At 36.3% G+C, this 23,015-nt stretch overlaps 1 protein-coding gene and 2 long non-coding RNA genes across 7 annotated transcripts; 1 reads left to right on the plus strand and 2 right to left on the minus strand.

Moving 5' to 3' along the window:
* LOC131316155 (uncharacterized) lies at positions 1–4,896 on the plus strand. Its single transcript, XR_009197014.1, has 2 exons — positions 1–799; positions 3,375–4,896. It is a non-coding gene; the product is annotated as an uncharacterized LOC131316155 (long non-coding RNA).
* LOC131316153 (la-related protein 6A-like) lies at positions 3,968–22,072 on the minus strand. Of its 5 annotated transcripts, XM_058345431.1 has the most exons (12): positions 21,994–22,072; positions 21,767–21,867; positions 18,998–19,077; positions 17,051–17,115; positions 16,829–16,923; positions 16,444–16,467; positions 16,253–16,301; positions 16,051–16,135; positions 11,636–11,690; positions 10,379–10,553; positions 10,175–10,276; positions 3,968–7,915 (listed from the first exon to the last, which is right to left on the minus strand). In XM_058345431.1, exons 4-10 carry the CDS (start codon positions 17,080–17,082, stop codon positions 10,441–10,443), a joined length of 453 nt encoding a protein of 150 aa, XP_058201414.1. In that variant the 5' UTR covers positions 17,083–17,115; positions 18,998–19,077; positions 21,767–21,867; positions 21,994–22,072; the 3' UTR covers positions 3,968–7,915; positions 10,175–10,276; positions 10,379–10,440. The 5 variants fall into 5 exon arrangements, 3 of the variants coding, with proteins under 3 accessions (XP_058201414.1, XP_058201415.1, XP_058201416.1); XM_058345432.1 differs by lacking the exons at positions 17,051–17,115; positions 21,767–21,867 and having other exon boundaries at positions 16,253–16,332; positions 19,000–19,077; XM_058345433.1 differs by lacking the exons at positions 16,829–16,923; positions 17,051–17,115; positions 21,767–21,867 and having other exon boundaries at positions 16,253–16,332; positions 19,000–19,077.
* Positions 12,727–16,039, minus strand: LOC131316156 (uncharacterized). The gene is made up of 2 exons (XR_009197015.1): positions 13,953–16,039; positions 12,727–13,716 (listed from the first exon to the last, which is right to left on the minus strand). It is a non-coding gene; the product is annotated as an uncharacterized LOC131316156 (long non-coding RNA).
* Positions 22,073–23,015: the final 943 nt, after the last annotated feature.

The raw sequence follows: 23,015 nt of genomic DNA on the forward strand, positions 1-23,015 counted from the left end.
GGGTTTTCTTAAAATGTCACCATTACTTTAATTTTTGGATTTTCCTACTGCTTACCTTTGAAAACTACAGACCCCTCATACAAAGTTCTAAACGAAGTTCTTATTTGCCTACTAACTGTTCGATACAATGTTCCAATGGCAATTTGAAATTAATTCAACTCGATATTGCACAAATGATTCTAAAAGAGATAGAGACATGGTTCCTTTACTCCTGTGGAACTAAATGATACTTAAAATGAATGGAAAAGAAAAGGATAAGTAAATTATTCATGTTGCACAAATGATTCCTGCTGATTATGGAATAAGTAAAAATTAGATATGCCTATGCTCCTGTGGAACTAACGATTCTTACAAAGAATGGAAAAGAAAGGGACTTGGGTTATTCTTTCCTACCTTGAATGGATGACTACGTTGTATGGACTGCCTTTTGTGAATTTGTTGAATTTGGAGCGAAACAGTTGGTTTAAGAGGTTTTGTATTAACTAATTTTCACGACCAAAACTCCAGTTATTGGTAATCTAACAATATAGTTGGTTATTGCTATGTTTATAATCTAAAGTGTACAATGATGGAAATAATTCTTATGTGCACTGTCCTATCTTTCTGTATAGGAGCGGTGAAAAATGATGCAATGTTTGCCAGAAGTTTCAAGCGTCGGCGTCCAAAACTTGCCTAACAAATTGCCGTCGACCTCTCATTCCAAATTTCCCACTCCGTCAACACGCATAGCCGCCGAGGAGGAGGAGTCCACAGTACCCATAGAAGTTCCACAACCAGACTGCCAACGAACATTGTCGAGGTAATTTAAAGTTGTTAATGATTGAGGTATGGTAACGAATCAGGTTAGAACTAAAATTCATAAAATTTATGTCATGTGTTTCCAACAAACATACGTAACGTAAATAGCATTTGAAAAATATGTATTCATTTAGTATAAATACTCTGGTTGGTTACAAAGAGATTTAAATTGGACTGTTGTGATCAACACATGATACTTGATAGGTGCTTGAACCATGTTTGCCGAAATGTTCTAAAGAGGGAAAAAAACAGCTACTCCATCATATGAATATATCATTTTTTTTGAAATATTGGCACACAAAACTCTTATGCAAATGCACCACCTCTTTGATTCGTGGACATATTGTTGCAAGTAAGGTGTTTGACATATTGATTCTTTCGGGGTTGGATACAGATTTCCATTTTACTTATATATTTTGTGTTGGAACTTCATGTATTTTTTTCATAATTTTCCTTCCCATTCAATAGAGACCATAAAACTTCAGACCTCTTCTTCTTTGACCAAAATTGATTCGATCAAGTATAACCTTAATATCATATTTGTACGTATTTGTCGATTACTGCATGATTTTTAGTTCAAGTATGTGGTGTGTTGTTAAGCCTTGTGGTCTTCGTTGGGTGGGTGGATCATTATCATCTAAAAACTATTACGGAAGTTTTCTACATTAGGCTGTGTTTGAATTTTCCTTTCTTTTTCTCTCGATATTTGAAGCTAGAAATAGTCTGGACTTTGTGGTTACCACTTACCGACAAACATGAGTTTCATATTAGTATGATAGTATCTACAACCATCTGGTTATATTTGGGTTGACACCCTCAGTTTTGTAAGGCATTTTGGAGAGCTATGAATCTATGATGGGTGGAAACGAAATAACCATCATGCTCTTTGAGATTGTCTTAATAGTGTATTAGTTACTATGTACGAAAAGGTCTTGTTTAGGTTTGACTGATGTTTTCTCTCTTCAAACTGGTGACAGGAAATAGGGTAAGAGAGGTATAAAACACAATTGTGAAACTTCAATATGGGAATCATTATTTGTCAAGAGAGTCATGCATATGTTGATTTGCATTTACCAAGACTGTAGCAATTAATTGTTCTTTACTATATTGATAGTGATACTTGAATGTAAGTCAATTGTACGTGTTTTGCTGATAATGTGTTATTTTTTGCTACAGCTGATGATAAAAGCTATGATTCTATACTTGAAACCATGTAACCTTTTTGGAAACTTCTGGTCAACTCATTAATTACCATTAAATCTAAAATGTTTATTTCTCCCAATGTTAATAGGAGAGTAGCTAAGGCTTTAAGCAGAAAATGTAGCATCCCTCTCACCTTTGACCTAGAAGCTTATCTTGGTGTCCCTCTGTTGCATGAAAGAGTTTCTAATAAGCACTATCAATTTATTTTAGTAAAGAGGCAGAAAAAATTATCTGGCTTGAAGGCTAGCTCAGGATCAACCACAGCTCTTTGTATTCATGTTTGGGATAAAATTGATAAGCTTATTAGGAATTTTTTGTTGGTGAGACACTAATGATTAGAAGAAAGTCCACCTGGTTAAATGAGAGACTGTTTGCAAACCTAAAACTGTTAGTGGACTTAAATTTAATAAAGCTAACTTTGCTTTTTTGTGTAAACTCAATTGGAGGATTGATAATGAGAAAAAAACCCACGTGGAGCCAACTTATTAGGAAGAAATATTTGAGTAACCAATCTTTTCGATTTGGCCTCTGAATAAGAAAGCATCTCATGTGTACTATCAAAAAGAAAAAAAAAGAAAGCATCTTATGTGTCGAACAACATTATCCTCAGAAGTGCTATCATCATTAAGGGTATTGAATGGGTTGTTGAATTTATGGAAGATATCCACATGTGGCAAGGTTGCTGGTGTGGTGAGAAAACTTTAAAGGAGGCTTGTACAGATCTTCATGGGAATATTGATAAGCTTGGTAGGTACATTACTACTGAGAAGGCCTGGGATGTGGCTTTGGATGGTATCTTCACCCGGCGGATTTGGACCTTGTTACTATTGTTCTTTTACCTCAATTTTCTCAACAAAATGATACTCCTTGCCAGGTTGATAATGGGAATGGACAATTCAGCATCAAGTCAACCTATAATCTAATCACCCTCTAAATTGACCAGGATCCTTCGACATGTAGCTGGCTTTGGAAGCTTCATCTCCCTCATAAATTATGGCTTTGCCTTCACGCAATATGGAGGTTGAGGATCTTGATCATTTGCTTGTTAGTTGTTCGCATAGTCTTGAGATATGGGCGCATTTTCCTAATCTTCAAGTGTTGGATGAGTATGACTTTCATTGTTTAGATTGGATTGCTAAGAATAGTAAAATAAAAGTTATGGACAACATTGGATGCCCATGGAATGTTAGGTTTATTGGGTTTTTATGGTTCTTTTGGATTGGCAGAAGTATAAAAGTTTTTTTTATAACATTGACCTCCTAATTTCCATGACCGCTGGGAATATCCAGAAAAATACATCTCAAATTTCTAAAGCCTTTAAATCTGCTGTTAAGATTTCCCCGGCATGAAACTGATTAGTTGGACCTTTCTAGGTTGTGGTAAGATGAAAATGAACACTGATGACAGTGCTCAAGGAAGCTCAAGCCAAGCAGGTTTCAAAGGGTTAAACCAAGAGGAATGAGGTCTATGGGTGGTGAAATTTTATGGGCTTCTCGAAGATTGTACCAGCCTAGAAGCAAAACTTTTGGGGATTTGGACATGAAATGCATGGTGTTGATCTAGAATCAAATCCTCAGATTGCGTCGACTCTCATAAATGAAGGAACTCCAGAAAATTCCCCATACTCTTCAACAAGGAAATCGAGTAGCTGAATGTTTAGCTAAAATGCATGGGAATCAAGCAGGAGACTTGGCTGGTGACGCTGATTACTCTTCCTTCCAATCGAGGTTTTAGACAAGTTAGCCACAGATGTTCAAGAAACGAAAGTTATAGAGTATTTTATTTGTAGCATGTTTTAAAATATGTTCTCAATCTTGCACTTTATCCTCAAAATTTTAAAAGATGGTCAAGATCAATATGGTACATCCATCCAAAAACTCATATGAAGATTTGAATCCTATTTTGTGGAAAAAAATACAATATGTTAATACCAAACCGAACCTAAAATCCCAAATAAATGGGTCAATGAAACAAATGGTTTGTTTTGTTTCAATTTAAAAAAATATATATGTCTGCACAATTACATCACTACATCTAAGTGGATGTCTAGATAACGCAAAGGAAGAGCAAATGGTTCGTTTCGTTTCAAAGTAGAATTTCTTTTAATTGAAAGAACTCCACGTGCAAAGCACGTACACATCTACTAGTTTGTGTAAAATACTGAAAAATTCCCAGGTTCTACTGATAGATCCTTTTCTCCTATCGCTAGGTTTCCGGTATTGTCTCCGGTGTCTAAAATGTTGACCCTTCTGGAATCGATTTGTACCAGTAGGATCAACATCCCTATCAATAGGTCTTCTGTCATGGTTCTGTTTTAGGTACTGGGACCTTGTGTTGTGTTTCCAATAAAATTCCTTACTTCGCCTTTGTTTGGTTTCCATTTTTTAGTATTTTAATTTTGATAGTTGGTGGAGAGAGAAATAAGATAATGATTGAAAAAATGGGTAATGAAAGAGAGATAGAGAGATAAATGAAAATAATAATTGAAAAAGTAAGATAATGATTGAGGGAGAAATAAAATAATGATTAGAAAATAAAAACAAAACAAAGATAAACTTGAAAACGAACAAAGCTGAGTCAAATAGCATCATTGTATGTACGGTATCTTACACACAAATTGTTGAACTTGTATGATTCATCAAATCTTAACGCGAGGATTATGATATGTTTTGCATGAATTTGTGTATGAATAGGACACTTGAACACATATACAAAATGAGAATATTCTAGATCCACTGACGGGTTATGTGCCAGGCGGGGGTATCGGAATTCCTTAACAGCCCCAACAGAAACAATCGTTCGTAATGTATTCAGGATCCACCAATGGGTGAGGTGTCTTGTAGGGGGTATCGGAATCTCTTATTAGGCCCGGCAGGAGCATTCACTTATGACACATAACTAAAAAAGAACTTGAGATACGAGATTGATTAAATGATTGCTAATATGAGAGTATGATAGAAATGGAAGACTGTGGGATATCAATTCATCGGCTTATGATTGTTTCACTTACTAGAGTTGTTGTATCTTATTTTTCGTTCATTTTATTTGTCATCTCATTTACATGTAAGGTTAGTGTGGAATTTTTTACTAGGCTAGTGTAGCTCAATCCTTCATTATTTTCTATTACTAATCAAGGACAGTGACATAAGGTGCCGTGCACGCACGTGATCACATCTTTTTTTTTTTGGGTAAATCAGCTTTTGATCACATCTTTTGAAAGCTGACTTAGAGGAGTTACCTTTGCATCTTTGTAAATCATACTTTTGGAAGATGTAATAGTAACTATATTTACATTTCTTTCATGATGGATTATTGTAAACACTTAACCCTTACTTGGTATTGAAACCCTAGTAAAAGTTAGGTTTTGTAAGTCCTTTCCTTCATCGAATAAGCGCAAAAATAAGAACATGAACGATTACGACACCGAGGGTAAATCTGTGAAAAATAAATACCCACCATGAATTAACGGAAAGTATACCCCAAGGGAGATAAAGAGGCTTACCAATGGTGGGAGAGAGATATACAATTAATAAGGAAAAAAAATTAATATATATATATATATATAGAGAGAGAGAGAGAGAGAGAGAGAGAGAGAGAGAGAGCATTAATATGATAAATGAGAGAGGTATAAATATAGTTAGAGGGAGCATGACCCAACCCATGATGCTGACGTGGCGGCTGGGTCCCACGCTATGTCAGCAACAACCCAAAATTTTAAAAAAAAACAAAAAAAAACTCAAACCTGTTGAAAATAATTCCCCCATCTGAATCAGAGAGAGAGAGAGAGAGACAGAGAGAGAGAGAGAGAGAGAGAGAGAGAGAAGGAGAAGGAGATCACCCACCACCTCTGGCGACACCCACCACCACCAGCGTCACCCACAACAACCACCACCGGATTCACCTCCGACGACCAACCCTCCACCCATCACCCCCACATCCATAACGTCGTCGCCGCCCTTCTTCACCACTACCACATCCACCGTCGGTCCACCCTCATCTTCTCTTCCTACCTCTGCTGCTGCCTCCACCAAAACCCTAACAACCCCTGCACCTCCTCAATGGACAACGACATAACACTCCCTCAAATGCCGATGCCAACGACAACCAAAATGCCGTCGGCCTCGACCCCACCGTCATCAACTCTTCCTTAAGGGTAACAAAAACAGAGAGAGAGAGAGATGAATCTGGTGATGGTGGGTGAGTCGGTGACGACCTCATCCTCGTCCTCTCTCTTCTCTTCCTAAGATAATATCATAGTTTGAATATTTATACATAAAATTATGTGTGCTTATTCTCAAATAATTAATCACCTGTTAATACCAATACAATAAAAATACAGGTCTCTACATATGCCATGTTGTTAAAATGTTCTAACATTTATATAATGACTTTAATTAATCATGTTTTTTACATTAGTGTATGAAGACAATGCATTTATCATGTTGCAAGTCTAGTCCAAAAATATAACAAATTAATCACGTTTGTTGTATTTGTTGTCACAAATTTACCTTGTTTAGTCAAAATGTTCTCACATTCGTGTGATGCTTGTGTAGGAATATAAGATGATATATCATGTTTTTCATACTTGTCGCCAATATTGTGCATAATCGTTTATTGTTCCTGCTTTTAATAATTTGATGATAATATTTTCCTGATAATTCTACAAAAAACATAACATTTGGAGTATGATTAATTGGGATTATCTATATGATTAGGATTAGCGATTTTTGAATCTTATATATAACCAACAGTAAAGATTTATTACATAAAGTTTACAACTGAAAAACCTTTAATATTCCAATGGAATACACGATATATAGATTACCATTTAGTTTTTTAAATTTTGAAACATTACCAAGTATAAACTCGTTTTTTATTAGGTCTAGAGTCTAGAGACCCAAACAAACATGGATCAATTTCATACTCCACGGATTGAGTTCCACCGTACAAATCCATTTTTAATGGGTTAAAAATGGGTTTAATATGAATTTACATGAGTTTAGAAATAGGTTCAATATGGGCTGGATCAAAACATGGTAAGAATGAGTGAAAACGGTTCCGACCGTGTGGCACATGGAAAATCGGGTCAAGCTCTCACACCACAATTCTTGATGTATTGGGACACGTCACACTGCTGTGGTGCGTGCGTTCCATGAAGGAGCATGACTCAGCCTACCAGCCCTATCGTTCCCCAAATGTTTGGTTTCTCTCTATCAGCTCGCATGTGCGTGCAACACTGAATCATTTTTCTGTTGACAACTAAAGTACACTTCGCGCTCTCCTGTTCTACCCACCTACTCCTACCAAGCAAAGTAAAAAAAAAAGGAAGTAATTTTGTCCTTATTTAAATTTTAGCTTTTGTTAATTTTGTACCAAATTTTTGTGAACTACTGATTCGTCTCAACGAGAGAAATCAAAAAACATAAATTTTTTTACTTTTACCCAAATATTTTAGTAAATATCCACTTTTAATGCAAAAAGTCACTTTTCCCCAAAAAAAATTGTGTAATTTTTCTAATTTCTCTCGTCGAAACGAATAATAATCCACAAAAAGTTTAGTGCAAAACTAACAAAAAAACAAGTCGGGTTGGGTATGGCTTGACCAATATTTGACCCGACCCATTCCAACCCGCCTACATTTGACCCGTATTCAACCCATGACCCGTTTCAACCCGTCCAAACCCGTCCATTAGCAACCTCTAATATTTTCGGTTGACCGATCCTGTCAGAATTTCCACCAAAACAGTGCAAAACTACAGTATATTAGTTGGACACAATTTCAAACCAAAAGAGTGGAAAACCAAAAGAGTGGAAAATCAAGCTCCATTTGCATGAAAACCTGGGCATCTGTGACCTCACTAACTGGAAGGGGATGATGAAGTCATTTTACCTTCTTGTGATTCGAACTTGCAACCTACAATTACCAACAAAAGGGCAGTTAAGTATATGCGAAGCGACACTAAGGAGAGAAGGAACACTGGATAACCACAGGTTTAGAAGAAACACATGAGGACTATGCTAAACCAATTACACAGAAGCATACGTTACCATTGAAGCCCAAGATTTTCATGTAAAAAACACAGGTACAGATATTTTTATCACACACACACACACATACTAAAAAATGTCTTTTCCTCTATTGAGAAAAGAAGCCTAAGATTCAAGATACAAATGGGAGAAAAGTCAGAAGATTATAAAGTTCTTACAAGAAAATAAGATTCATCGAGTGTCGCCACTATTAATGACCTGTCCTAGTGAGCTTTTGTCCTGTGTGAGCTTTTTCATTTTCCCAAAAGAAGCAATAACAGCAATGGGAACTGCACAAAGCAAGATCAGAAGATAACCAACTTCGTAAGTTAAAAGCAACCTAGGAAGATATTAACACTTGTATGTCTTTAGTGTTTACATTCTGAAATCAGAGCACTCTGTTACCTACCTAAAAAGCAACCAACCAAATGGGTTAACCATTTGAGTAGAAACCTAACCCTCTACTCACACGACACCCGCAAAATATCCCTCTTATGAAGAGTACAATGACAATAATAACAAGAAGCTTAAGTCTGTCAACATATTTATAGATCATGAATCGCCCCTCATGATACAACAAAATGACAGGAATGTCCGACCACGAAAGTCCCAACAAGGGGTGACCCAAAAACATCTAATTAAGACTTGTAAAGCTAAGTTAAACGAAGAGAGAAGGAATAAGTCAGCAGTTGGTTGCATAATCACTCAGACAAAGCCCATAAGTTCAGCACAACTGAAACTAGCTGCACCAGGAAGAATCCAGGCTAAGCAACATGTCAGAAGTACCTGCTATACTTAATCATTTTCAACATCTCTATTCTATTTTCACGACAAAAAAACTTTAACCCCATTGCGGATCAAGTTAACATTAAACAGCACATTTGCCACTCAGTAAACCCACAATGCAGTTGAAGAACGTTTTTGTGAGTCTTCATAACTTTCAAGAACACTTCACATGAAAATTGAAGTCATATTTGTTTCCCTCTACAAAGAAATATATATGAAGCAAAAGCATAATTGGTTTAGTTCAAATCTCGTATTGGTGTTCAAGCTCTCTTTGGTAAAATCCCTCCATCCTCCCATAAAATTAAGGAGTAACTTGTTTCCCCAGGGTGGTTTTGTTCTATCCAAATACTATACACCTTATACACAATACCCACAGCATAGGATTACTTACCATACTTTAAAGTTTAAATATACTCCACCTAATCCGATATTCGTCTCCCAAGAGCATTTAACAATCGCATTAATTCCTTTTGACTAATTTAATGTGCTAGCAATCTGATTCAGTAAACTAGTTAATTAGGTGTGGCCTACTCCCATACAGGCTTAATGGGCTTTTTTTGGTGTCAAAATGGATATGCATATAGGTTACTCAACATATCCGCTAGTATTGCCCTCAACACATGGGGATCCTATTGCACCTATGTCAGGGCGACTATGGACACTTGAACTCAAGCATTGAGCGAGGAACCCCAAGTACTTGCCCCCTCAATCAGCCACATGGGGGTATACCGGCTTATTGCACAAGTACTAAACAATGTTAACAAAAAGGATTACCATACATCATTCAACATGTGCTTATTATACCCACTAGGTGGAGCGCGCGTGCTAGCACGCAAAAATCTCATGCCTGTGAAGTTTGTTTAGAGGGCAATAACTTGTATGACAGATTGGACTAAAAAGACTGGAAGTTGATCCAATGGATGGAAATTATACAAAGCAAAAGATTTGTGAATAGGTGAGCGCCTCGTGTTTGCCCGAGAATTGTCGTGCCCGTTGTCTAGGTATGTGAATATATGGTTGATAGTTTCTATTCACATTGATTTAGAGTTTAACAAACTTTAGAAGTCAAGAAGCAAATTATACAAACCAAAAGATTTGCTCTGAATGTTATGGTTTGATACTCTGAGAAAAATAGACAAATCACACACCAAAATCAAAGTTACGAAAGAGGAACGAGATCCATGTCTATCTTTTGGTATGAGTGATTATTCAGTGCTCTTGGAGCACCTCCACGACTGTATATTCAAGTGGGGTTCGTACACTTGATCTTGGGCCCCGTGCAAATGTGTGGTGGTTAAGGCCTTCGGAGCACCAAGTGGCATTGCTCCAAGAGAATAAAACAGATTGTAGAATAAAATACCTTTGATGTACTTTAGAACGCTCAATAAATTCAGTTCCTATTCTCGTCCTTGATAACACGCCAATACTGGTCATATATCAGCTGGTGGATGGCAGGCAACATCTGCATCAAACTCAGATTCAATAATCTATAAGCGTTATACAGAATACAAAAAATATATAAAGAGTACAATAATCTGCAGAAGCAAAGCATACTGATCAAAACCATATTTGAACAATGCACACTCGAGAAATGTAATAAGATCCACGAGTGCAGTATCATCTGCCTCAAGCTTCCACGGCTTGACAGGAACACAATTCTCCGGCTGGAGGCTGGATTCTAGTGCATGTCCACTCACATACAGAATTCTTGAAGAACCTCTCTTCAGCTTTGAGAAGTCCTGCCAGAATAATTCATATTCAACATAACCACATTGTACAATTGTATCGTAATAAGTTTGATGCACGTAGTCTACACAACACAGTTAATGCTGTGGGAACCTGAACAGTAACTTCAAGAACATATTATCCTTTCCAATTGGAGTTCAAGAACATGTTATTTCTTGGCATAGCCCATCTATCAAGTTTTATAGAGCATGTTTGGAAAGTATTATAGAATTTCCAGCCAATTTAGTTCTACTGGTAGATGACATCATTACCGGGCATTTCTAATTAGTCAAAGGCAAAATGAGCAGATATATTAAAAAAGTTACAGTAATTATCAGGTAACATTGGAAAAAATGAACGAAGTCAGAAAATACATGCACAAGGGTAAAATGCTAAAAACAAACCGTTGTGTTCGGTTCACATTTTAGTTTAGTTTTAGTTTAGTTTTCCAATCATTACCCTATTTCTTTCTAATCATTACCTTATTTCTCCAATTATTACTTTCTCATCTCTCTCTATCTCTCTCCAATCATTACCCCTCTCTTCAATCATTACCCTATTCTCTCTCCACCCACTACCAAAACTAAACTAAACTCCCAACCAAACAAAGCCCCATGTCAACATAAACAGTCAAGTGTTGTCAATCACCAACACATAATAGGTATGCCATGGTCTGTTTAATCTATCTTACCCTGTAATGCTTTCCATCTCAAAAGTTAGTTTCAGTTTTAGACAATCTGTAATGACAAACGTAAGTAGCAGAATACATCATTCACCTCTTGATGATTGTTCAAAGAACTCAGCATGAAAATAAATGAACCGATGAAAAAAGGCCGTGGAAATTTCAAGGACTTGAACAGTTCAAGGGAATTTAAAAACAAAGCTAATCTGTTGAACCAATGGTGTGATCATGAGTTAACTTATCAACAAAAAGTATGCTCAAGGAATAGTAGTCAGCCACATATTTGTGGATGGGACACTATTGTATGGTGACTGAAAAATAAGCTTTTGCAATGAATGTTATAGACACAACAAACACAAAGAGAGAAGGGAGGCGGAGGATGCAAGAGCAAAGTAGGGATCAAGAAGAGAGTACCAAGGTTCAAGATCTCACCTGTCATTGCAGCAACATGAAGAAAACCTTGAAACCTCTACAAGGAGGATAAAGGAAAACATCAAAACAACATTGTTATGTAAGAGAAATTCCCATCAGAGTTCTAAATAGAATACTACACACTTTTCTATGAACCAATCCTATTCACACAAAAAAAGGCTTTTTCCTCTATGTACTTTTCTCGTGTGGACAGTAGTCGTACACAACTAGGAAGTAGGAAGCACTTCTTTATTTTCATCTAATCAAGCAAACAGGGTCCTTTTATTTCCAACCGAAGCAACAAGCAAATTTCTGGATCAATAAAATTGAAACAATTCTTGCAATGATGGCAACATTAATTCAAGGCAAGAAATACTCATTGGATCTAGTACGTAAGCTTTGATTCTTATCAGACCAACACAAAATTGATTCGAGGCAATAAATACGTTTCGGATCTAGTATGTAAACTTTGATCGATAACTGATGTTACATTGTATCAAAACTTTCAGAGGTCTTATTACTTAGTGATCAGTAGTCTTTACACCTACTAGGAATCACTATTTGTTTTTCACATAACTAGTAGTCAAAACACCAACTAACCATTGTGTGTTTACCACTATTTTTCCTTCACACGTGACTAGTAGTCTAAACACCTAACCATCATGCATTTTTCTCGTGTGGACAGTAGTCGCGAAGTTCTAGGAAGTAGGAACCACATCTCTATTTTCATATCATCAAGCAAACATGGTCATTTTATTTCCAACCGAAGCAACACGCAAATTTCTGGATCATTAAAATTGAAACAATTCTCTCAATGATAGCAACATTGAATCGAGGAAACAAATACTCATTGAATCTAGTATGTAAGCTATGATTCATATTAGACTGACACAACATTGATTCGAGGCAACAAGTACATTTCACATCTAGTACGTAAACTTTGATCGATATTGAACCTGCGTTACTTCGAATCAACACTTTCAAAGTTCTTATCACTTAGTGATCAGTAGTCTTTACACCTACTAGAAATCACTATTTGTCTTTTACATGACTAGTAGTCCAAACACCTACTAACCATCATGTGTTTACCATTATTTTTCCTTCACGCATGACTAGTAGTCTAAACACCTACCAACACCTTCATGTATTTTTCTCGTGTGGACAGAAGTCGTACACTACTAGAAAGTAGGAACCACTTCTTTATTTCCATCTTATCAAGCAAACATGGTCCTTTCATTTCCAACCAAAGCAACACATAAGTTTCTGGATCATTAAAATTCAAACAATTCTTTCAATGATGGTAACATTGAATTGAGGCAACAAATACTCATTGAATCTAGTATATAAGCTATGATTAATATTAGATCGACACCGATACAACAATGATTATAGGCAACAAGTACGTTTCGCGTCTAGTACGTAAACTTTGATCGATATTGAACCGGCGATACTAAGAATCAACACTTTCAAAGTTTTTATCACTTAATGATTAGTAGTCTTTACACCTACTAGGAATCACTATTTTTCTTTCACATGACTAGTAGTCCAAACACCTACCAACCATCATGTGTTTACCACTATTTTTCCTTCACACATGACTAGTAGTCTAAACACCTACTAGCTATCATGTATTTTTCTCGTGTAGACAGTAGTCGTACGCTACTAGAAAGTAGGAACCACTTCTTTATTTCCATCTCATCAAGTAAACATAGTTCTTTTATTTCCCACCGAAGCAACACACAAATTTCTAGATCAATAAAATTGAAACAATTCTTGCAATGATGGTGACACTGTTTCAAGGCAACAAATACTCATTGCATCTACTATGTATGCTATGATTCACATTAAATGGACACAACATTGATTCGAGGCAACAAGTACGTTTCGTGTAAAAAATGTAAACTTTATTCGATATTAAACCGGCGTTACTTCGAATCTACACTTTCAGAGCTCTTATCACCTAGTGATCAGTAGTCTTTACAACTACAAGGAATCACTATTTGTTTTTCACATGACTAGTAGTCCAAACACCTACTAATCATCATGTGTTTACCACTATTTTTCCTTCACACATGACTAGTAGTCTAAGGTGGTGTTCCGGTTTACCCCCTTAAGAAATAAGTACTTATTTGTAATTTTCAAGCTTAAAAATAATAGGCTTACTGAAATAAAAAAAATATGCAATATGAATCTTGTTTGATAATGAGATCTATCAAACCTTGCAAAAAAAATTGAAAAATAATTTTCGTAAATCCATTATTTTTAAGTTTGAAAATAGGTCCTTAATTTTAAGTACTTATTTTGGAACGTGGAATGGGACCTAAACACCTACTAACCGTCATGTATTTTTCTCATAAGAATTAATTCTGGTACGGCTGGATTGACAAGAACAAAATACTACCAGCTTTGAAAAACGCGGGGTGCAAAAATATCAAACGAGCCCCGTTTGACATGACACTAAACTTGTCTGGAGACCTTAAAATACCATAATATAACTGTGCATGATGTTTGGTGGGGTCTAGAAAAGATTTGGCTTGATCAAGATATTTTGAGTTCAAATCAGGTGCTTTATCGGTAGGCAATAAAGGCCTGGTGACAATCCAATGGTGAAACGCCATTGAATGGCGACAAGACTTGGCACATCACCTATGAACGACAAAATAAGCACATGTGACGGTGCCGATATTGGTTTGGATGTTCCAAAGTATATTCTGATTTTTTGGCCCAGATTAGGGTTATCAAGACCCACTTTCTGACCGTTAGCCAGAGAGGAGATTATTTTAGTCCAGAAATGGCATGCCTCATCGCTAGGCTATGCATATGCAGATGGTTTATGATACTTACCAAATGAAATGACCATGTGAATCTTCGTGAGAAAACCTCGTCCATTCGATGTTGTTTTTGTACTTATCGGGACCTGCGCACTCCTTTTTGGTATCGATTACATCAACATGATAAGGGCTGATGTTCTTGTTCCATAGAGTAGTGAAACAAAGGGTGGGGCAAAATTTGGTGTTTACACATATTGTGGCAAATAGTGGCAAGTAGACTTATTAACCTACTAGGAACCACTGTTTCCTGATTTTATAATTGAAATGCACACTTTCAGAATTCCTATCACGTACTTATCAGTAGTTTCTACACCTACTAGAAATCACATTTTTCCTCACATAACTAATAGCCTAAACACATACTAACCATCATGAGTTTATCACTATTTTTACTTCACATAGTAGTCTAAACACCGACTAACCATCATGTGTCTTTCTCGTGTGGTCAGCAATCATACACTATTAGAAAGTAGGAACCATTTTTTTAAGTCTAAACATGGTCCTTTTATTTCCAACCGAAGCAATACACAAATTTTTGGATCTATAAAATTGACCAATTCTTTAAACTAGGGCAATATTGATTTGAGGCAACAAATACTTAATGGATCTAATACGTAAGCTTTGATACATACTAGACCGAGGCAACATCGATTCGAGCCAACAAATATGTTTCAGATCTAGTACGTCAACTTTGACTGTATTAAACCAAGGTAACATCGAGTCCACATGCTCCAAAACCAAACGAGGCAACAAATCAATGATTAAATTGGCACTTGTAAGTTGAATAAGAAATCAAGGATCCACTCAGTACTCCTATTTTGAGGTTAGAAAAACTCAAAAAGGAACGGTTTCATGCTTTTAGCTTTTTTTGTTTTTTTAATATGTTCATTTTTGCCAAAAAGCTCTTGTAGCATTTCCCTTTAAACAGACTTTTACCATGAAATGAATAGCCAGCAGACCAAGTACCAACTTTAATAAAATTTTCAGACACTAAGCAAATATGAGACATTGAGCAAATATGATAACTCCTGACCAATGTTGTCAATTTCGAACCCTACCAGCCAGTACATACCGGACTGGACATAAAACGGTATGCATAAGTAGGTATTCCATACCGTCCTAGATATTGGTCTGTACCGGTAGATATTGGATTTTTACCAAAATCTTGGACGGGAAAAAAAAATTGTGCATTTTTTCTTTTGCATAAAAAATGCTTGAATTTTAAAATAATTCAACAAAACTTGGAGTCTATATGTTAATCATCTTAATTTATTATTAGGACCAATTTTAAGGTATATCAAAGTGTTAGAATTTAGTTTATATCTTTACTTTTGAGTTTTTTTGGGTTTTTTTACATATATAAAACTAGATAAAATATATATTACGGTCAATCCGGAACGGTACCGAGAGATATACACCTGTACCAATATGTAACGTTCCAGTAGAGATAATCGTATGCTTGCCGGTACGGGATTGATAACTTTGCTCCTAACAAACATGTGTTAGCAAGAAAACCAATGCCAGCAAATAAAATTCTAGTGCAACCAAATTGCTACACGTTAGAGATCATCTAATTTGAATTCTTACCTTAACACTCAGCAGCTTCTCCGCTATTATGTATTTTTGCAGCTCTCTAACAGCACGTGGATCACGGATGCAGATATTCTTTATGCTGAAATTTCAAAATCATTCGAAAGCTGTTTAAAATAAATGTATTAATTGGAGAAGGATTTAAAAAAAAAAAAAAGACAAGGCAACATGAGAAAGAAACTGGGAAAATAACACATACTTTCCAGCTTCGCCAAATATTCTTTGAATATTTTCTGTTGACTGATCCTCTGGTAGATTTTCCACCAAAACAGTGCAAAACTACAGTAGACTAGTTGGACACAATTTCAAACCAAACGACGTCAGAGTGGAAATTCAAGCTCCATTTGCATGAAAACCTTGGCATGTGGATCACGGATGAAGTCATTTTACCTTCTTGCGATTCGAACTTACAACCTGCAATTACCAACAAAAAGGCGGTTGAGTATATGCAACGGCGACACTAAGGAGAGAAGGAACACTTGATAACCACGAGTTTAGAAGAAACACATGAAGACTGTGCTAAACCAATACACAGAAGCATATGTTACCATTCTATGCCTGTATCTCACTTACAATAAGCTGTAGTCAGAAGCCCAAGATTTTCATATAAAAAACACAAGTACAAATATTGATATCATCAAATACTAAACACACACACACACACACACACACGTGTGTGTATATATATATATAGAGAGAGAGAGACACACACATACTGAAAAATGTCTTTTTCTCTGTTGAGAAAAGAAAAGTCATAAGATAATAAAGTTCTCACAAGAAAAGAAGATTCCTCGAGTGTCACCACTATTAATGGCATGTCCTGTGTGAGCTTTTTCATTTTCCGAAAAGAAGCAATAACGGCAATGGGAACTGCACAAAGCAAGATCAGAAGAACACCAACTTCAGAAAAAAGCAAGTTGAAAGCAACCTAGGAAGATATTAACCCTTGCATGTCTTTAGGGTTTACTTTCTCAAATCAGAGCACTCTGTTACCTACCTAAAAAGCAACCAACCAAATGGGTTAACCATTTGCGTAGAAACATAACCCTCTACTCACACAACACCCGCAAAATATCCCTCTTATGAAGAGTACAATGACAACAAAAACAAGAAGCTTAAGTCTGTCAACATGTTTATAGATCATGAATCGCCCCTCGTGATACAACAAAAAGACAGGAATGTCCGACCATGTAAGCCCCAACGAGGGGTGACCCAAAAACATCTAATGAAGACTTGTAAATCTGAGTTAAACGAAGAGAGAAGGAATCAGTCAGCAGTTGGTTGCATAATCACTCAGCCAAAGCCCAGAAGTTCAGCACAACTGAAATTAGCAGCACCAGGAAGAATCCAGGCTAAGGAACATGTCAGAAGTACCTGCTATACTTCATCATTTTCAACATCTCTATTCTGTTTTCACAACATAAAAACTTTAACCCCATTGCGGATTAAGTTAACATTAAACAGTACATTTGCCACTCAGTAAACCCACAATGCAGCTGAAGAACGTTTTTGTGAGTTGTCATAACTTTCAAGAACACTTCACATGAAAATTGAAGGAACAGTCATATTTTTTTCCCTCTACAAAGAAATATATATATGAAGGAAAAGCATAATTAATTTAGTTCAAATCTCGTATTGGTGTTCAAGCTCTCTTTGGTTAAATCCCTCCGTCCTCCCATAAAATTAAGGAGCAACTTGTCTCCCCAGGGTGGTTTTGTTCTATCCAAATACTATACATCTTATACACAACACCCACAGTATAGGATTACTTTCCATAAGTTTAAATATACTCCACCTAATTCGATATTCGTCTCCCAAGAGCATTCAACAATCGCATTAATTCCTTTTGACTAATTTAATGTGCATGCAATCTGATTCAACAAACTAGTTAAATAGGTGTGCCTACTCCCATAAAGGCCTAATGGGCTTTTTTTGATGTCAAAAAGGATATGCCTATAGGCTACTCAACATATCCGCTAGTATTGCCCTCAGCACATGGGGATCCTACTGCACCTATGTCAAGGCCGAAACCACAAGCACAAAAGAGTATTTTTAGCCCCACGAAACGGCTATGGACACTTGAACTCAAGTATTGATCGAGGAACCCCAAATACTTGCCCACTCAATCAGCCACATGGTGGTATACAGGCTTATTGCCCAAATACTAAACAATGTTAACAAAACGGATTACCATGCATCATTCAACATGTGCTTATTATACCATATAAGTCTGCTCATTTAGATAACTCGAGAAGACAGCAATAAGATTGTCCACAATGACTCCATTGACTTCCATAAGTTGAATATCCACATTTCAAAACCTACTTAAGTAGATTAACCAGCGGAGCACGGTACTTTTTAATTGCACTGAGTCGTGAGGTAGGGTTAGCTAAATTTTGATAATGGTCATGCATTGCCTTGCATGTGAGCAATAGAAGACACAACAGATAACAAAGGAGAAGAACACATAAGCAGTTGCAATCCCCATTGTAGCTACCCCTTTTATAAATATGATTTTTTCACACAAAATCTACTAATCAAATTAAGAGGGCTCTTTACGGGAAATACAAATATTTTCATATGAGTACTCCCATGTTAAAACAAGGAAAAAATGGAACAGAACGACGGCACCATGCAGACAAGAGGAACACCAACAGGAGGGTCCAAGTTAACATTGCAGAAATAAAATACAGCCTCTTATTAAAAAAAAAACAAACAAAAATATATATAGAAATATATATATTTGGGATTTGAAAATGCACGGATTCCTATAGGGGACATTTAAAGTGGGACGAAGGGAGAAACATAAGAAAGATATGGCCAAAAATAGTACCGATATTCTAGTCTAAAAGTACAAAACCAATTTACTGACCTTAACACTTTCATAACCAAACGTATACAAAACCTCCAAAACAGTAAACCAAACCAGACAACTGAAATACTTACCAAACCCTTAATCATTTTGGGTCACATACTTCATCAGAAACTTGTCAGTTGGAAGGATTAGCTGAAGTAATACTCAACCTGCATGACGACAATTATAGTACTAAAATTAGAACCTTTTATACTCATTTAACTGGCGTATATTCTAAAAGCCATAAGCAGGAGGAAATATTGTATCCACTCACGGAACATATCATTGGTGGTGGTTATGGAGGTTGTGGTGGTGGAGGAAAGCAATGACTGGATTTTTAGAATAATGAAGGGATAAAAAACTCCCCACACAAACTATCATCAGCTAAAAAGAAGACAATCTTACTTATCAACACACCACTACCGGCTGGATTAAACAGACAAAAGAGAACTGCAAGTATGTATGTAAACAAAGCACAAGCATATGCGAAAATCACCTGAAACATTTCAGCAAGGTTCTTCTGTTTCCCACCCAAGTCCTAAGCCAAGTAAGCCAATCAGTACATAACCACCCCACTCCGATGAAACACGGGCTTTTTCCAACTCACTCTCACTCTCTCCTTTTCTCAAAACCAAACACTAGGGGCTTTGAAAACTGTGATCTTCCACCACCAACGCTGACGTTCCAACTCAAGCTTTGATTCATATTAGACCGACACAACAAATATTCAAGGCAACGAATTCGTATTGCATCTAGTACGTTTGAATGATTCAAAGCAAGGAGTATGTTTTGCATCTAGTACGTTTGAATCGATATTAAACCGGTATTACATCGAATCAACACTTCCAGAGTTCTTATCACTTAGTGATGAGTAGTCTTTACACCTACTAAGAATCACTATTTTTCTTTTACACGACTAGTAGTCTAAATACCTACTAACTGTCATGTGTTTACTACTATTTTTCCTTCACACATTACTAGTAGTCTAAACACCTACTAACCGTCATGTATTTTACTAGTGTGGACAATAATCATACACTACTAGGATGCAGGAACCACTTCTTTATTTCAATCTCATCAAGCAAACATAGTCCTTTTATTTCCAACCGAAGCAACACGCAAAATTTCTGGATCAATAAAATTGAAACAATTCTTGCAATGATGGTGACAATGATGTGATGCAGCATATACTCATTGGATCTAGTACATAAGCTTTGATTCATATAAGACAAACACAAAATTGATTTGAGGCAACAAATACGTTTCGAATCTAGCACGTAAACTATGATCGATATCAAAACCGACGTTACATCGAATTATTTCTTTCAGAGTTCTTATCGCTTAGTGATCAATAGTCTCTATGCCTACTAGGAATCACTATTTTCCTTTCACCTGACTAATAGTCTATATACCTACTAATCGTCATGTGTTTACCACTATTTTTCCTTCACACATTAGTAGTAGTCTAAACACTTACTAACCGTCATATGTTTTTCTCGTGTGGACAGTAGTCAAACAGGAAGTAGGAACCACTTTTTTATTTCCATCTCATCAAGCAAACATGGTCCTTTTATTTCCAACCGAACCAACACACAAATTTCTAGATCAATAAAATTGAAACAATTCTTGAAATGATGGCGACATTGATTCGAGGCAACAAATACTCATTTGATCTAATATGTAAGCGTTGATTCATATCAAACCGACACAAAATCGATTTGAGGCAACAAATACGTTTCGGATCTCGTACATATACTTTGATCGATATTAACCGACGTTACATCGATCGACACTTTCAGAGTTCTTTCTTATCATTTAGTGATCAGTAGTCTTTATACCTAGGAATCACTATTTTCCTTTCACATGACTAGTAGTCTAATACCTACTAACCGTCGTGTGTTTACCACTATTTTTCTTTCACACATGACTAGTAGTCTAAACACCTACTAACCGTCATGTGTTTTTCTCGTGAACAGTAGTTGTACACTACTAAGAAGTAGGAACCACTTCTTTCTTTCCTTCTCATCAAGCAAACATGGTCTTTTTATTTCCAACTGAAGCAACACGCAAATTTCTGAATCATTAAAATTGAAACAATTCTTTCAATGATGGCGACATTGATTCAAGGCAACAAATATTCATTGGATCTCGTACGTAAGCTTTGATTCATATTAGACCGACACAACAATGGTTCAAGGCAACTAGTACATTTTGCATCTAGTATGTTTGATTCATATTAAACCAGCGTTACATCGTATCAACACTTTTAGAGTTCTTATCACATAGTGATCTGTAGTCTTTACATCTACTAGGAATCACTATTTTCCTTTCACGTGACTAGTAGTCTAAATACCTATTAACCATCATGGGTTTACCACTATTTTTCCTTCACACATGACTAGTAGTCTAAACACCTACTAACCATCATGTGTTTTTCTCTCGTGGACAATAGTCGTACACTACTAAGAAGTAGGAACCACTTCTTTATTTCAATCTCATCAAGCAAACATGGTCTTTTTATTTCCAACCGAAGCATGGTCTTTTTATTTCCAACCGAAGCAACAAGCAAATTTCTGGACCATTTAAATTGAAAAAATTCTTTCAACGATAGCGAACATTGATTCAAGGCAGCATATACTCAATGGATCTAGTACGTAAGCTTTGATTCATATCAAACCGACACAAAATCGATTCGAGGCAACAAATACGTTTTGAATTTAGTACGTAAACTTTGATTGATATCAAAACCGAAGTTACACAGAAACATCACTTTCAGAGTTCTTATCACTTAGTGATCAATAGTCTTTACACCTACTAGGAGTCACTATTTCCCTTTAACATGACAAATAGTCTAAAGACCTACTAACCGTCACGCAGGGGAGGCTAAGGTAACCACGGTTGTGGGTCAGAAACTTTGCGCGAGGGTAGAGTATAAAGAGGAGGAATGAAAGAGTACATAACTGTGGTAGAGACAAGCAGAAAGGGGGTAAGGGGGAAGAGGACAAAATTAGGCAAAAGAGAAATAGCATTGATTGGGTAAGGAGTTCCAAATCAATGCTCGAAGTAGAGTGCAATAACTGACTTACCATTCAATGGTCTTTGTTGATGATGAAAACATCAGAGGGAGATGAGCCATGCCCTTGAACAATCGCCAATCATACCTAGAAAAAAATATTGGTGTCAAGAGCAAATTGTTTCATAAATTTCCCCTCAAATTACATGTGAAATAGAAATATCAACAACACACTCAGCAAGGGAATAGAAAAGGGGGTCATAACTTTGGTTGGCTACCCAAAAACAAAGGCTGAATCGCCTCATCAAAACGAGGCAATGGACACCAATTTATATGAAATTTTGACTAAATGTCCTTCTATCAAAAAATTTAGCCACAAACCCAGGAAAAAGGCATAGTTTTATTACAATATCTATTGAAGTTCATGATAAAACAATAGTTGTCAAAATCGTCCGATCATGATACGATTCGCAATTCGATTCACGATTCACACAAAAACGATACGAATCTATAGGTGAATCAAGGTTTATATAGAATTGGTGGTGAATCGTACGATTCACGATTCACGCAAAAACGATACGAATATATAGGTGAATCAAGGTTTGTCACAATTATTGCGTTTGACTAATATGAAACCACATTTGCAATTCACCTTTGCTAGATGGTAATTATAAAAGTAATTGTGAATATTGTTAAGGATAATATCTATATGGATGTGCTGTCTCACAAATCGATCTTTTTTCAATTCATGTAGGCAGCTGATTTTGCCACTCCCTTTTTTGTCAACGCCACTCCCCTGCAAGTGTATTTTTGTGCAAAAATACACTTGCAGGGGAGTGGCGTTGACAAAAAAGGGAGTGGCAAAATCATTTCCCTTCATGTATCCTCTAAATCATAGATCGGGATAGGCTTAGAGCTTTGAACCAACCCACATATGTTGCCATACAAGCTATAGTTTAGTTTAGTACCTACGAAGCTACAAACTTTTTACTTAGTTAAGGCTAAACTTTCATTTTTGCAATGAATCATTAACACCTATACGCACATATCCATTTTACTATAGTATCTATTTTCAAGTTATGCACAAGTATTTCC

Source organism: Rhododendron vialii, chromosome 2a (genome assembly GCF_030253575.1).
Source record: "Rhododendron vialii isolate Sample 1 chromosome 2a, ASM3025357v1".
NCBI lineage: Eukaryota > Viridiplantae > Streptophyta > Magnoliopsida > Ericales > Ericaceae > Rhododendron > Rhododendron vialii.